Below are 16,660 nucleotides of genomic sequence, written 5' to 3'. Positions count from 1 at the left end.
GAATTGTAATGGTTTTGCGAATACCTTGCCTTTTTTCATTAAACAATTAATTTTTTTTCCCCCAACCTTTCCCAAATGAAATTACTTCTAGGAAACTTGCAGTGATTATCAAGGCACTAATATAAGTAATATTGATGTCCAAAGTTTTTATTAGCTGCACCAGTAAATAAAAGTCTCGTCAGTAAGAAATGATAAAAAAGTCATCCGCGTTTTTTTCATTATGTTAATCTTAACTTTTCTACGAAGATAGACTTTGTTATTTGAAAAAAACCATGGACTAGCCGTAATGTTTGGTAAAAAAAATTCTAGTCGAACCAACTTTGAAAAAAATTTTGATTGACGAGTAGCCGCACCTCAGCATTAAAGTCTTACGTACACCTTATTCAACTGAGCTACGACGACTCTCGATGATGCTAATGACAGTATTCCAAAATTAAATTTTTTTTTTTTATAAAATACGTACTTTTTCCACTTTTTCATCTGTTGGCAATGATTTTCCTTGAGTGAAAACTACTACTAATACTAAGAAAATTTGAAAAACTATTAACTTCATCTTAATAAACCTTGATTCACTGATTAAGAGGTTAAACTACTGTTCAAACTTGTCTGGATAAAGGTTTAAGACGACTCAATAATTCGTGTTGAGATTTGGTGTATTTATACGCCCAGATATTTAGATTACATCGATATTTATGGCTTTACAGTCGATTGAACAATTTATAAGATGATTTATTAATAACTTTGAGATTTTTTATTCAATGAAGAATTCATAACTAATCAGCAAAGTTTGATTTCAAAATTCGTCGTTTTTATTTCGTAATATGCCATACATTAGTCCTATATGTATTATCAGTGGCATATTATTTTCGTCGGCAATTTATGCACACAAACTTTTTTTGTACTTGTAATGCAAAAACTTCTTTTAATTTATTCTTTTGTTATTACATTTCTGAATCTTAACAATAAAAAATACATTAAAAATGCGATATTTCTAAAAAAAGGAGCTATAATGTTCAACTTTTTATCAAATAATAACATATTAAATACAGTTAAACCGAATATGCGTATCATTTTTTATAAAAATTTTTACTATTCATTTTTTAGTAAAAAATAAAAATTCGAGTGTCAAACCATCAATTACACAACAGAAAGTTACATACAAAAATGAAAATGCAGTAGCAAGGTGGAAAATACGGAAAACCTATTTAAGATTGAATATAAATTCAAGAATTAAATTATGTACTGCTAAAAAAAAGTTTTAGCTTTTTTCATAAAAATTGTATTGATGATGTGCATCATGTATTTAAAATTCAAAGGGTTCATTTTTTTTCAACAATTCAAGTGTCGTAATATAGAAAACTAATATCTTTTCAAGGCATATGCATGAAGCAATCATGCATCAATAGATTTTTTGAATAATTTGATCCGATAACTAAATTTTAGTAACCTTCGCCATTTTTTTATCTTCTATTATTTTTTTAAAAAGCCTTAACAATGTAAAGTCTATGTTGACAATTTCGTGAAAAAACTATTTTTTTCTTGCAAATATTTTTTATAAACGAGCTTATCAGTTACTTTTCCAAACCTAAATAATTTTACATGATATTAACTTTTTATGACTAATAAAAGTTTCTTTCACGTTAGCTTATATTACTCGTAAGGGAGACCGGGGTAGTCTGGCCACCCTAACTTTATCACGTTGTTATGAACGACTACTTGATTGTAGAATAATTTAAAAAACGCAAATAAAAGGGGCCGGATGTGTAGAAATAGTATCCAATTTGTTGAGTTATTTATTTATAATAGATGTAGTTTAAATATGAAAAAGTGAATGCGTCTCAAACTGGCCATTTTACCCAGGGCCGGGGTAGAGGTGGCCATACCCCGGGGTACAGTGGCCATCGATTTAAAAGGTTGTTATTTTAAATGTTGCTACTAAACTTACGTCTAAAAATTGAAAATTTATGTAAATTAATAATTACTCACATAACAGATTGATAAATAAATATGTATATCGACATAAATATTTTTCTGTCAGTATACACATAGAATAAAGAGAAATATATATTTTTCGGTATATCGTAACTGCAATTGGAATTCATTCCAGCCTTTATCCACAGTTTTTCTCTTATACTTACGCATCATGACTTATTTTTATTGCACCTTTAATACCGAATTGACTTAAAATGTGACTAATTACTTAAGTACTACATAACTTTCACCTGACACTGTTTGTTTTGTTTTGGCTATAAGTACGATTAAAAAGTTTAGGTTAGGATCCGCAGATTAGCAGACTGACTCAGTATTGACGTAAACAACAAACTCGATGGCCACTGTACCCCGGAGAGATGGCCACCACACCCCAAAATAGGACTATTTTAAATTGCTTATAATTATATTTCTAAATAATATTTGGTAAAATAAAAAAAAGCAGATTGTAGATTGAGGTTCAAACTTTCAATTTGTATCAATTTTGAATCGATTTGATGTATTTTCCGCTTCAGGCAAGTTTAATAATGTAGCTGTTCCTCCAAATTTTTTAACTATCAAATTTAATTATTTAAAAATTTAACAAAAAGTAATTCTATGGTTTTATTTTATTGACGGCATGTAAGTAGAGATATATTTCAATAAAAAAAAAAATATATTACATTTTTATCTCAATTAAATGGTTGAATATATCCAGTGGCCTGTTTACCCAGGTGGCCACGATTACCCCGGTCTCCCTTAAGTACTTAAAATATCTACCACATTTTACTGCGTTAACCGATGAAAATTTAATTGCTTGGGCTTGACCGAAATATCTAACTTTTCAATTAAAAATAAAACAGATGAACTAATTTTTATTTTATTTACTCATTATAAATAAATAATTTTTTAAATTCTAAGGCCGTGATTATCAATGAAACATAAGATTTATGCAATCACTTGAAAGCGATAAATATTAATACTAATAATGACAGACTTTTTCGAAGCTCACAGTCGTTATCAGCTGAGTGTATAATATATTAAACATTGTTTGATTTTTAAGACGCATCGTACCTTCACTGTGACAAGTTAAAATTAATAGTTTTCTCTCTGTATCTGCTTAATATTCGTAGATTTTTCACTAAGACGCCAACACTTAATAAATCAGATTTTTTCTTTATCAACTCAATTACAATGATCAAAGAGTTGTAGAAAGGGCCAGACTGCATGAAATATATTAACGACCAAAATATTTAATAAAATTTTCCTTTCAATCACAAGATGCTAAACTAGATGTATAGCATACACTCCTTCCATTATAAATCCATCAAGTCGCTGTCCATGGTGAGACAAACAGGGACATTGTAACATCACATAAAAGATCCCTAAGGTGTAGATACGCCTCTTACTTTAAAATCATGCAAAATGTTCGTAACTGAACGTTTTTTATAAAAATTCGTTGTCAGTCACAAGCTTATGAAGTTGGTGCACTAACTTACTTTCATCCAGATGTTCTTCATCATATCATGCAAATTAAAATTGCGTAAAAATTTTTCCAGGTCACAACACGTAAGTATTATAACTCTAAAGAAAGTTTGGTTTTTTTATCAACACTTTCTTTTTAGTTACAAAATATTGAGCAATATGTACGTCCTTACACCACCATAAAATCATCACGATATACACATCATCTCTGTATTTTAAGAATATTCTGAATAAATATCTAATTATCTTTAAAATCACGTCATTTTTTCATACTTTCTAATTTTTTTATGAAAGTTTTAAATAAAAAAATATATATATTTATAATACCCATCCTTTGAGAAAATTTATTTGTTTAAATCGTGCTCCCTAACTGTAAATTCAGCAAAAACATAAAATTTAATGATACTCTAATGGTATCCGTAAAAACTCTCATATATTTGTACGCTTGATCGTTAATTGAAACTGCAGTCACGTCAATTTTTTTTTTTTGTTGCATATAGACTATCTCCATCATCTTACGAGTAAATACACGTGCACGTGGAAGAAATTGTTGAGAGCTTGCAAAGTAACTTATCACAATGCAAGACGTGTGAAAAGTAGCATTAGCACAACTGTAGGTACACAATTTGTTTACGTGAGCTAAATAGGATGAGGGTGTAATGAACAGAGCGCAAATTAAAGTCTTGTTTGGCACTTTATTGCACATAAAAAAAAATTGTTTTATTTCAGATGTACGATTCAGATATACGATATATTTAAAGAATACTTGTATATATACAAGGATATACGTATGTATGGAAGATAAAAATATACCTCACGCAGGCAGATGTGTCTAATATTGTAGTAAAATACTTGCAGGCCTACGATACCACCAATGATGTCGGTTGTATAAACTTACCTGCAACAAAAAAAGCATACACATACGTTTGTTAAAAATACGATAGAAGAAGAGCATTAAAAACATAAAACTATTAATATTTTTTTTTCCATAAATATACATTACATCAACTTGAATCATACGCGGTAAATCTTAAAGAACAAGGAGTTAAAGTCCTTCAGCTTTGGAAAAAGCGCAACTATACCTTGGAGGTTGCAAATGGACGCGGAAGCCTTGAGCCGGCAAGTCGGACTGCTAACCGACAGAAGGATCGGCGAGGCTGTCAGTTGAAAGGACGACCTGGACTTGCGCATCGACCGCTTTTGTAGGCAGTAACTGCGCGCCCGTCGCCAAAAGAGCGGCGAGTAAAGGAGCGACTCGTCGTACTGCGGCATCTTTCCTACTTTTACTCGCAGGTCTTTGTTCTTATTTTCTTATTTGTGTCTTTTTTTTTTTTTTTTTTATATATCAACGCACACTCCTTGACGCCGATTTTTTTGTCTCTACGTCAGTTTTTGAACATCCTCGACGACCAATGGAGCCAATTGTCAATGTCTCATGCATTTTTTTTTTACTTGGAATGAGTGGATTTTATTAATTTTTATAACTGTATTTCACAAATCTGTATATTTTGGAAAATTGGAGAGTTTAAAAATTGTTGTTTTAACAATTGTATTACAATAAAACACCTGCAATAGCTTAAATAACACTGAATGTGCAACAGGATTGGTTGTGTGAGATATTTACAAAAATACTTGCACAGTTTGATCAGGACTCAAACTAAAATGCTAAGCTTCGCTAATTGAACCTATTTGAAGCCTGACAAATCAGAAATACCTGAGTTATTATTTTGCAAACTTAGCTTTGGAGTTGACTAAAAATTAACAAACACATCACCCTGTCACTCGTTCAGCCGACAATCCGGAAACAAATTGTAAAATACAAAGAGGGAGAAAAGTACGTGGAAGTATATAGGAGGAAGGTAATCGATCGGCTTCTGCGGTTTATCGCGCACCACATGTGCATAAAAAAGTGTGGGCTCGTGCAAGCGGTTTTCGCGGATGTTTGCCCTCTTGCGCCCGTTATATACGTATGTACTTGTGTGTCCTCTGCACCGCGTAATGGAAACGAAGAGAAGCCGCGTAACCAAATCCTGTACGTGTAAAAGAGGAGGAGAGAAAACGGAAAACAAGTAATACGAGAGTCCTTCGCGAGGTAAACTTTTACTGTATTAATATGCGTGCGCGAGTCGACGTGCTAGTCTTTTTCGTTTAATTTAATCGCACTTGTAGAGCGCCAATGAAAATTTTTACAAAGTTGCTAAAAATGTATAGCACTGATAACGAAAAACATTAAAATAACGATGCACGGTGACTTGCGTCGATATAGACCTGTTAACTCGATAGCTGACTGAAATATTTGCAATATAAACTATTGAATAGAGGTTTAATTGTTTGTGTTTAAATTAACTCAAGACTTTTGCATTTTACAGCACACGTGTTTGATTTTCTTCCGCTAATGTTGTGTCCGTATAATCTAAAGACACTTATTTCACATCCAAGTTGCCAAAGACACCTGGCTGATTGCCGCGTAATGTCGTAAGTAAAACCGATGTTCCAGCGCCGATTCGCTAGGGGTAACTGGTTCGCGGTAGCTCCAAAACAGATCGTCAATCCTCCCCTTCTTTCATCGACAACCCCATGCGCAAAGAAGAATCGATGGCCACAACAAATGGGGGGAGTGGAAAAAAAAGACCCTGGACACTTCCGAGGCTCGAAACATGTACGGTATAAAAAGCCATTGTGCGACGCTCGTATGCAGCTTTTGTACACACACGCGTGACGTCGATAATTTCCGACTCGTTAGTCGAGCAACTTTGGCATCATCGTCTTGCGCGTATACAGGGGGGGCTGTCTCGACCTCAAAGAACGGCCTCGACAATATACCATTTTATTTATATAACACGCGCAGGAGGGATCGGCAATCGATGGTTTGCTCTTTTCCTTTTTTATCTTCTCTCTCTTTTTTTTTTTTTTTTGTCCCACGTCTTAAGACGAGGCTAACGGCTCTGATTTTTCAATTAGTCGAGCTTCATGGGACATAACGCGTATTGTGTTAATTTGGTAAAGTTTCAGAGAACATAGCCTTTTGAATTTTGTGCCTCGAATTGGAATGTCATTTTTCAGGATTCTCCGAGTATATACTGTCCTTACGTATATTCCTACGAATGAAGGTGGGCCCCTAGAAAATCCACGATCACGAGAACTTGGGTGTTTCATAAATTAACGGGGCAATTTTACTTGGTGAGATGCAATGTATAAGATTTTGGTAATTATTGCATATTTTTATTTTTCAAAAATTTTAATTCTGCTAAAACAGTTGTCTCCTAATAATAGCGAAATAAAATTTGACAAATGAAACTAGTGCAGAAACAGTACTCCTCCTTGGCGCTAATTCATCCAGAAAGAAAAAAAAATCCCATCTACTCCGTTATAAAAACGATTAATGTTTACTGGAGCGATAACTCGAGTCCTTTCTCCCCTCTTTTTTTATCTCTTTATAGTCTCTTCTCCTTTGACATAAACAGATACTTGAGCAGATGGTTAGTTTCAAGGTAAGAGACAATGTGCCGCCCGCCTGACCTTTACCTACATCCATTCTTGTATAAGTAATACCCCCAAGCTCTTGAAACTATACACTTGTGTCGTAAACCAGCGATTCGAAAACTATTTCAATGAATGTTATCGCGTTGAGTGAAAGAATATTGTAAATTAATCAATGTTGAAGTCACGTTTCGACACAGCTAGCCTTTGTAAAATGCATAGTTGTTGCGGCGAAGTGTGTACCGAGTGCGAAATCAACTGCGCGTGGCAGAAACAAAAAGATAGATAAGACGAGCGAGAATCTGTGTCGTGTGTACTATACATACTCTGCATTATTATCTGTACACACTTTAACACGCGACTGCAGTCATTACTACGACCTAGAATTATGGTAATATGAATATCGTCGAAAAATATCCCGTGGATATTTCATGTTTTTCGTTTCGAAGGAACAAAAATACATGCACAATCTCCGCCAAGGGCGAGTATCACGTACGATGATGTAAAAAATTTTCAATTTTAATGCCATCAGTATGATTTCAAACCAAACAGGAATTTAAAAAAAGAAAAAGATCGACACGCATTCACAGGTATATTGGGCGGTTGTTATAGTGAACTTGCGACCCAGATTTCCATCAGTTCCCGCGAGCTTTTAGCAAAACGCTTTGTTCTCGCCGTGCGTGGATCTTTTTGCCCGTCACGCCAACTGTTTCGCGAGCGCTAATAAACAAATAGCCCATCCCAAGCGCGTTCAGTTTTCGGAGCCACTAATTTGTTTCGTACACTTTTTTTTTTTTTTTTTTTGCAGCCCGGATAAACATCGATCGAGTATACACGATTAGGGGAAGTTTACGCGTAAAGTTAGAATCGTGCACTCGACGACGAAACTTTGGACGCTGTTATCTATAATCGCGTTGATCGAGGCCAAGCGGCTAAAACGAGCTTATCGTTGAATTTGTATTTGCAATTAATTACGCGACCACGTTGTTTAATTGGACTCTCGTGTTCCACGCTGGTGCCAGGAAAGTGTTGGGCCCCGATTATACATACGTATAATGCTACAACAATCGCGATAATTGGCGAAGAAAAAAAAAAAATTACCAAGTAAATTATTTTGATGCCTGTGATACTTGGGTAATGTTTTCCTTCTTTTCCTGCTGCTATTTCGCCGATGCTACGAGTATACACGTGGTAGTTGGCAATTTTCATGTTTGCATCCCTGAGGATTTATGAATAGTTGCTGATGGCTTATACACACGCACGTGCCCGTGCAGGCACAAGGTCTATCGCGAACGATTTAATATACAGGCCGTAAACGAGCGATGCTGTAGACTTTTATGAAGGCATTGTTTTTGAGCTTTGGGTGCGCGTATAGGAAGACTAAACGAGCCCTTTTGGGGGGGTCTTCACGGGTGATATAAAAAAACAATAGAAGAAGCAGTTATCGTTAACGTGCAACAGGGTAATCACCATTGGCTCACACGATTATCCCGCTTTTCTTTCACTCAAGTCGTTGTTTAATTTTTCGTCGACCTTTAGGTAAATAAATAAATGGTTTCAAATTGATTATTTTTCACGGCAAAATGAAACTGTCCTAATTTTTTTTAAAAAAGTATTTTCTTTTTAATTCAAGCACACGACTTTATCGCCGAATGCGAGTCGTATAAAGCTCACGACCTCGTCACGCCCACACGCTCCGTTGAGTTTAACGGCTCGAGGAGCCGGCCTTTATAAAATGCATCCACCAAGGGGCCACGGCACCTTAAGTGTTTTTTCTTTTCCCCTACACCGCCAACGTTGAGAGCGCACTTTGGTCCCACGCGTAAAAAGCTACGTCGTCTACGGGCAGCGAGCTTTTTGGGATTCAAGGGTTGGATTATTGCGTTTTGGTCGTGGGACAGCTTTTTCGTAGTTTTGTAGCAGGTTTTATCAGTGAAAATAAAAATTTGATCGTCTTATTGATTTTGATTTTTGTTAGAAATCCTGTGTTTTACGTACAACAACACAGTCGGTTTTGTGACCTACTTTTTATTTTAAAAAAAGAGCTTGACAGTTATGTTCTGGAACAGTGTGTTTGTTATTTTAATTAGGTTGGTGGGTGCAATTTTTACGAGCGTCACTGATAAGGAAACTGTAATGACTGCGTTACCTAACAAGTGTTTTGTACATTTGGAAGGGTATATGTATGGGTTAAATTGTTTTTTTTTTTTTTTTCACTTCGCTTGCTTTATTTGAGAAAGATAACTGATTTCAAAAAAAGAAAAAGATTTATGTCTACTGAAGTTGGTAAACAAGCTACACTTGTTGCTTAATTTTAAAAAGTTTTAATTAAAGCACACGTTGAATAATTATAATTATCATCAATGAATAATTTAGACTTGTAAGCAAAATTTGGTAATTTATGGTACGAATATACTTCAATTGTCATTTTTATCAGTAAAGTATATTTAAATAATGTATTTGCCTGTATTTGGTGCCGTAAAAATTATATTTTTAGTAAGTACGCCAAGAATAAGTTGTAGTTTACACAAAACTCGGATGATAAAAATTTCATTATTATGCTGCAATAGTCTTGTTCTAATAATTTTGCGAGGAAAACTCTCGTATTCTCTTTATTAAATATATAGTTTGGACATAACAATCATTTATATTTTATAATAGTTAAAATTAATAATGTTCATCGAGATGTTTTTTCAGGATTCGTATCGAACAGGTCACGTTTTATTTTGGCTGAACGAATATTTATTTTTGTCTGGCCAATGTATATAAAGGCTGATCGATGTCTGCGCTAGATAAGAGTCCGTCTATGTAAGGTGGAAAACATGGATGAACTTTTAATCCAATGGTCGTGGGTTCAAGTTTCGATTTGAATGAAACAGACTAAATATAGCTCTTTTATCGATTATCATTCGATTACAGTTTAATAACTGAAAACCGATGAAAATAGTCCTAAAGTTACAACTTTGTCTATTTCTAGATATAGAGATATGATTCGACACTGGAGTACAAGAATATCTTGTGAGGTCACATCAAAACCTATTTCACGTAAGAAAATAAGGAAAAAATACGAGAACTAAGACGTATGTTCCTCATTCTGCTGTTACTTAAAATTGTTGGTGATCATCAGTGCAGTTAGAAAAACCTCGGTAGTTAATCAAAAACCAACGCTACTAATTACTTTTAATTATTTCCCAACGGACACAAAAATAACGATCCAAAGCATCAGGAGTACAATTTGTCTTGCATTACATAATACCAACTACAAAAGAAACATGATCCTACGCGACAAATGGAATGGAATAAAATATTTTTAGATTCACACATTCTAAAATAACAATCTACAAAATAGTTGTCTAATATCTTTATTAACTACGACCAAACTGTTAAACTAATCGACTTTTCAGTTTTGGCTTTTAATATATCAAGAATATATAGGAATTGATTTTTTTAGGTGCCACAATACTTTGCTGGGCTTTTATGTCACTGTTATTGTTAGAACGGCAGTAAAAGAGAAAGAGGATTGAAGCCAAGTGTCATGCTCTGGTGAGTAGAGGATATGCTTGTTCCGTATACCGGCTACTGCATGATACATGTCTTTAACTCGGTCTTTTCTCCGATTAATCCATCTCGCGAATAATAGTGGCGTGCTTTTTTTCCGTGCAGTGGAACAGTTGGTAATTAAAGCTATTGCCCAGTTTTTTTTTTTTTTTTTAGAGAAATTTTTATCTGTGCAAAAGTGTAAAAAATTGAACTGTGCGCAGGTAAAAAGTATTTGATTATTTTTTTCTATTTTTTGCCTCGAAATGTGTATTGCAAATTAAAAATCGGTACCATCAAAGATTAGCTTACTATTTTAGAACATTACAGTATAGATACTATGGTCACAGCTATTTTTATTTTGTTTCTATTCACGTCTGTTGCACGTGTTATTTATTGCTGTAGCTGATGAATAATATTATTTTTAAAAATTTTTTCCTCCGCACTTTTTTAACTAACGAATAACACACTCAAACGTGTAAATTTTCGCCAATGCAATTTAAGCAGGATTGAGCTTATTTAAGATTCAAACTAACTTTTTATACTTAAATTGATTATATTTCACTTGTTAACATTGGTACGAGGACCAGTTTGACACGAAAGTGAATTATTTCTTCATCCGATAGATATAAATTATTAACCAACACTTTCAAACACGAATAAAACCACCTTATCCATCACATAACGAATCACACTTTTTCCACTTTAAAGAAACCAATTAGCTACAACAGACCATTTTCTACACCGTAAACGAAAAAAAGGTCCAACAAGAGAGAGCTAAAACGTTTGATAATTGCTGCGCACGTCCATGCACTCGCTCACCGGCAAACTGAAAAGCCCGAACTAGCCGGCCACACTCTCTAAGTCGCGCCATCGAACGCTAGCTAGCTAGCGGGGGACTGCGCCTATATACCCACTGCACGTCTACAGGTATACAACACCCTGCATCACCTAGAGCTGATCCACGCGACGTGTGTTGCGCTTCCTTCCATGTATACCTACACGTATTTATATATACATGTACGTGCATCAGCTCTTCAGCGGCGTGTGGAAGATATAATTTTACTTGCTTTTGCTCTCTCGTTCTCGCGCACTTTGTGGTTCTCTTTTGCCTATATGAAGCCCCCCTCGCTAGCCCCGGTTTTGTTACGTGCACACGCACATATAGGTACAGGCTGAAAAGTTGCGCGTGCAGTGTACATTATCATCATCATCATCATATATGGATGCGCGTGTTTATTTCAACGAGGATAATGATGGCGCAGGCTAGAAAGACAGATAATAAACCGAGGAGAGCTTGCGGTAGGGAGGTACACAGTATAGTTACGCGCTAGATGGATTTTTATTTACTTTCTTTTTTCTTACTTCGTTACAGAGTCGTTACAAAACTGTGACTAAATACCCCCCCGAAGCTGCTTAGAAGCCCCGTTGTACTGTAAAAATCCTGACGTGCGAGAGAAACGAGTGATCTGGTGTAATCCTTACTTTGCAAAAACAAGCTGTAAGGTATACCTTCGGCAAGAATTAAAAATAATGAAGGCGCTCATAGTGCATTTACGTTGAATACGACTGTATTCCAGATATATATATATTTTCCAACTCGCGGTTTATTGTATGGATTCGGTTTCTCTCGAGAGCTGTACTCGCGACACAAAAACACAGTTTTCCTTTATATTTTTCGATGACAGGTTGCGTGTGAGTTGTTGAATGCAGTGGAAAAATTAAGCAGGAAATTTACTTTTGCGTGCACTTGTGCGCAGATAAAGAAAATCGTAACGCTGTACCCAAACATTGGCCGTCCTTTTATGCCATAAACAAGACGGCTTACTGTATCCTACCCGCGTGTAAATATACCAGTTTGTACCGCAAGTGAAACGCAGAACTGTTTGCCGTTCTTGAAACGAGAGGAAAAAAAAAGAAAGCTTTCACCTTTAACGTTAATGGAGAAAACTAGAAGCGACTCGCTCGTTTCTTATTTTTTTTTAACATTTTTTTTTTTTCTTTTCTTACGTCTCGGAATGTAGTGGTAATTCAGCGACGCAAAATCCACAGAGATAAAACCGAAGAAAAATCGAAAGAAAATGTATACGGTGAGAATACACCTCAAGTGATGTCCACGACACGCTACGAGGGAAATTTTATGTCCCTTTTACGAAAGGCGGATCAAAATTTTATTTTACGTGTCTGACGCTGTACTGAGAGAAAAAAATAATAAAAATTATAAAGAAATTCCAGCAAAAATTCCGCATAGTAAATCAGATGCAAGCTGGCGAAAAAGAAAAAAAGAATATAATAACTGTAATAACTGCAACAACTTTTTCCTTTTTTGCCAGCTTGCATTAGATTTACTGTGCGGAATGGTAATTTTCGCTGGAATTTCTCTATAATTTTTTTTCTGTCGGTGTGCTTTATTCGTGTTACGCTTCATTCGCTAATTAACGCGTGTACCGATGTAATTTTTTTTAATTTTACTGCTTTTTGAAATACTCTTTATTTAGTTTTAACCATACCTAGAGCACGATATCAGTTCAAAAACATGGTGCAAAGGAGAAATTTCGGGATCTTCTTTCTTTCTTTTTTTTTTTTTTTTTTTGGCGTCGTGCAGGAATTTCTCTTGTACGAGAAAGTCATTCAATGTCATTGTTTAGAAGTAATAAATAAATATTTAAAATTATCTTGAATTTTTAGTCGTCGCTTCAAAGAGGACCAACAAGCCATCCTCATACTTCTCAAGATTGCTCATTAAATTAGTCCCACAGACTTCAGTTGGTAAACTTTAGAGGTCGTACTTTTTAAACTTAATAAGGATTGCGAAGAAAATGTTTGTCCAGCAAAAATCAATCAGCTGCAACACCTAAAAACGTATTTTAAATGAATAACGCTTCGCACAGCCTGAAGATCCCTTGAAAATTCATCGCACCGTCTCCGGTCGATTACACTTGGTAAACAAAGCGACCACCAAACAGCAGCATCAGAGAAGCGTCCAATCTAGAAACTGTACCCTGGACCGGCGGCAGCCGCGAGTCTCAAAAACTACCCGCACGGAATTTGCAAATCAACCACAAAGAACTTGCAGGTGATGTACCGCGCATACATGCTCTCACCGCTTATCCAGTCTCCATCGTACAACTACATGTACATATATATATATATATATATATATATATATATATATATACACGTACGTGTACCGATCGTTTCCGTGCAGCACACGCGCGCAGACACATTAGCGCGTCGAATATTCATGAGAGAGCTTCCGAGCAAACTTGCATGGCTGATTGGTTTGGCTGCGAGAAGCTATAAGCGATTCCAACTGTGTGCGCGAGCGGTGGTGTCTCCCCACAGGTAAAAGACACTCGGGAGGGGACCCCTTGGTTTGTGCGATTTATATTTCGTAAAAGTCAACGAGTGCATTACCATACATTTATTTTGTGCGGTATGGAAAAAGCAGCGCGTGTGGAATAATTTCGAGTTGGCACGTGTATATCAGGGCCCAAGTACGAGAGCTTCGCATGTATACTAACTTTGGATTTGCATGTGCAATCTAGAAATCGAGAAAAGTTGTAAAACTCGCTGCAGCTGCACGTGATGAAGGGGGAGGAAGTGTACACGAAGGTAAAAGTTAACGAATTACGAGTGACACGTGGTACGCTCGCCTGTGGATTTTTTTTTCCTTTTTTTTTTGTAACAAAAAAGGGAAAGGTCGTTTTTTGCAAGTTTTACTTCATCAACTTTGATTAGGCGTTACTTGCGCATATGAAAGGTCCTGGTTGTACGGAAAACATGATTTTTGGACAACCCGAGTAATTGTAGATTTTGCGGTGGAAATTTTATCAATCGACAATTTGTATTATTTATTTTTTATCGATTACAATACCACATCCGACCAATATTATAATTCATCGAATCTTTCCATGGTACGGAAAATTTAATTTATTACATCATCAATTTGCTCTGCATCATTAAATGCAACATTCCAAAACAATGTCTTACCATACTTTACCTTAACCTACTGATTAAAAGTTGCCACATTGATAATTCGAAAGGAAACACTTCGAAAGGAACAATACCTGATGAGCTCGGAAAAGCTCACACCGCCCATCATCGTTATTTCAAATTAAAAAAAAAAAAAAAAGAAAAAAAAAAGAAACCAAAGCCGTGCATTTATCCTCCGCACGCAAGGAGCTTCCCAATTTGACCAATGATGAAATCTCCTTATTCTGAAAGCCCCCACGTGTATTTATACCCGTGAAATAATAGCAATGACCGACCAGGGGATACAAAGCAGGGATCTCGTCCTCCATCGGTCATATTCGGTTTTCAGTTGCCAAAGGACATTATTCCATCCCTCGCTTGTATTGTACGTGTCGCTTCCGCTGCTGGAAATCGAAAGCTCTCGTGATTGAATAATGGAGCAAATAAGCTCCCTGGTCGGAGAAACGATGAGGTGGTACAATGGAAGCGTATGGAAAGTCCATACTGATGGACAAAAGAGGAGGAGGGCTTCCGCGTAGCTTGATGAGGGGGTGAACTCAATACGTATTTTTTTTTTTTTTCCCGAAGGGAGCTTTTTTTCCCTCCCCCGTGCTCGTGGAGATTGTATACGAAGCTCTCTTTTTCCTCCCTTTCATGTGCACCCTATTGAAATGGTACCGCTGCTCTGGCAGGATTCTCTGATTGCTCTTTCGTTCTCCTCGTACATGCACTATGTATATTCCAGTCCGATCTTGCGATTTTGTTTGGAAACGAGCATCAGATTAAATCTGTACAGGATATTACCGCGATAAGTGACGAATTCGAACAAATTATTCAAAATAATATAACTGACAGAGTAAGTGTATACAGATGACGAATGAAATTTCCCGGTGTGCCCTTATTTCCACCAAAGCGGGGGATCCCGTGAACGTGAACTTCTCAACGGGCCCTCTTCTTCCTCTGCTTTCGGCTGCGACACCGCTCCGGAAACAATGAGCCCGGCTAACTAGTTTAAAATTAAACTTTCATCCGCTTTTGTGCGCCACGCTTCTCCCATGCGTATCCTGGCTGTCTCTACTTTGACAATACACAAGTATATATATATAAATGTACTTCCTCGTCTCAGCTTATTCCGCTCGAGGAGAGATTCGTCTCTTCCTTACATCCTCGCGACTTTTGGCTGCACACACGCATGCCCAGGGGAAAAAAAGGAGCCAACCAGCCGAAATCCTCCTCGGCTCCCTCCTCCAGCTCCGCCATGGAGATAAAGACACTTTCAATGAACCGCAGACTCTGTCGTCACCTGTGTTGGGAATTTAATGAGCTCGAGCTTTTCAAAGCTCCTCCGCATGGGCGGCCGAGGGACCTTTGCAGCAGACATTGAAATCACGGTATAGCTTGCGGTGGTACGCAGTGATACATGCCAAAGATGTACCGTACAGGTTTTCTCGAAAAAATCATACTTATGTTGTGCACTGCAATTTTTCCTCCGTTTTGTTGAGCCACTACAGCTCTCCCTAACATAATGCAACTCTGTGTGTGTGTACTCGGCTGGTATGGATGCGAGAAATACAGGGGGCTTACAGCCAGTAACAAGAGTATACCTACGTACTAAAAAGCATTTTTTACGCCCTCGAACACCAGTGCAAAAGCACCCACCGTGGCAACTACCCACGCATGCGCGACTCGGTTAACGAGATTTCTTTGATTTATGCCGTGAGTGGAGAAATTTTTTTTTTTCCACCCCTTATTTCTGCATGTGCTTCTTTCCCGCCTCGTCGATCGGCTTTACCGTGTGTACGGGTGCATGAAATGTCGGTGGCGATGGTATGGGAGATGACGGAGGAGAAAGGAATCAGGGAGAGGAGCAGTGAGTTATTGCGCGGAGGAAAAAATGAAGCCGAAGACAAAACGGGGGGGGGAAGGGAGGGAGGAGAGGATAAAAAAAACGAGCTACTCGTGCCTAGAGAGAAAGAGAGGCAATAAAAGCGTGGATGATATTGAAGGATTAATTGGTTTCATTAGTCAATGGCTAATTGCTTCAGCGGTGAAAAGTTTCTCGGGTATATATCGATTTCTCCTTTCGATGGAGTTTTATTTTATTTCATTTTTTTTTCTTTCTCCATTCAGCAACATGCGACTTATTCATCCCTCTTTTTCTCTATCGTTTTATTTATTTACTGCGCAACTCCTTGTTTCGTATACACTACATAAG

At 36.7% G+C, this 16,660-nt stretch overlaps 1 protein-coding gene across 2 annotated transcripts in view; it reads right to left on the bottom strand.

The window, feature by feature from the left end:
• C3G (C3G guanyl-nucleotide exchange factor) overlaps positions 1-16,660 on the bottom strand; it is a 73,247-nt gene that overhangs the window by 49,966 nt on the left and 6,621 nt on the right. Inside the window, exon 1 of one of the 2 annotated variants that reach the window (XM_089598338.1) lies at positions 4,531-4,725. The exons of the other annotated variant lie outside the window; for it this stretch is intronic. Within the exon in view, the coding sequence (XP_089454464.1) occupies positions 4,531-4,725 (195 nt within the window). Of the gene's footprint in view, positions 1-4,530; positions 4,726-16,660 lie in introns of those variants that run through there. 2 annotated transcript variants of the gene reach the window in all.

The sequence above is a fragment of the Copidosoma floridanum genome, unplaced genomic scaffold, assembly GCF_036245765.1.
Source record: "Copidosoma floridanum isolate Cflo_tuat_1 unplaced genomic scaffold, Cflo_Japanese_pri ptg000001l, whole genome shotgun sequence".
Classification (NCBI taxonomy): domain Eukaryota; kingdom Metazoa; phylum Arthropoda; class Insecta; order Hymenoptera; family Encyrtidae; genus Copidosoma; species Copidosoma floridanum.
This window is presented reverse-complemented; position numbering and strand designations above follow the sequence as displayed.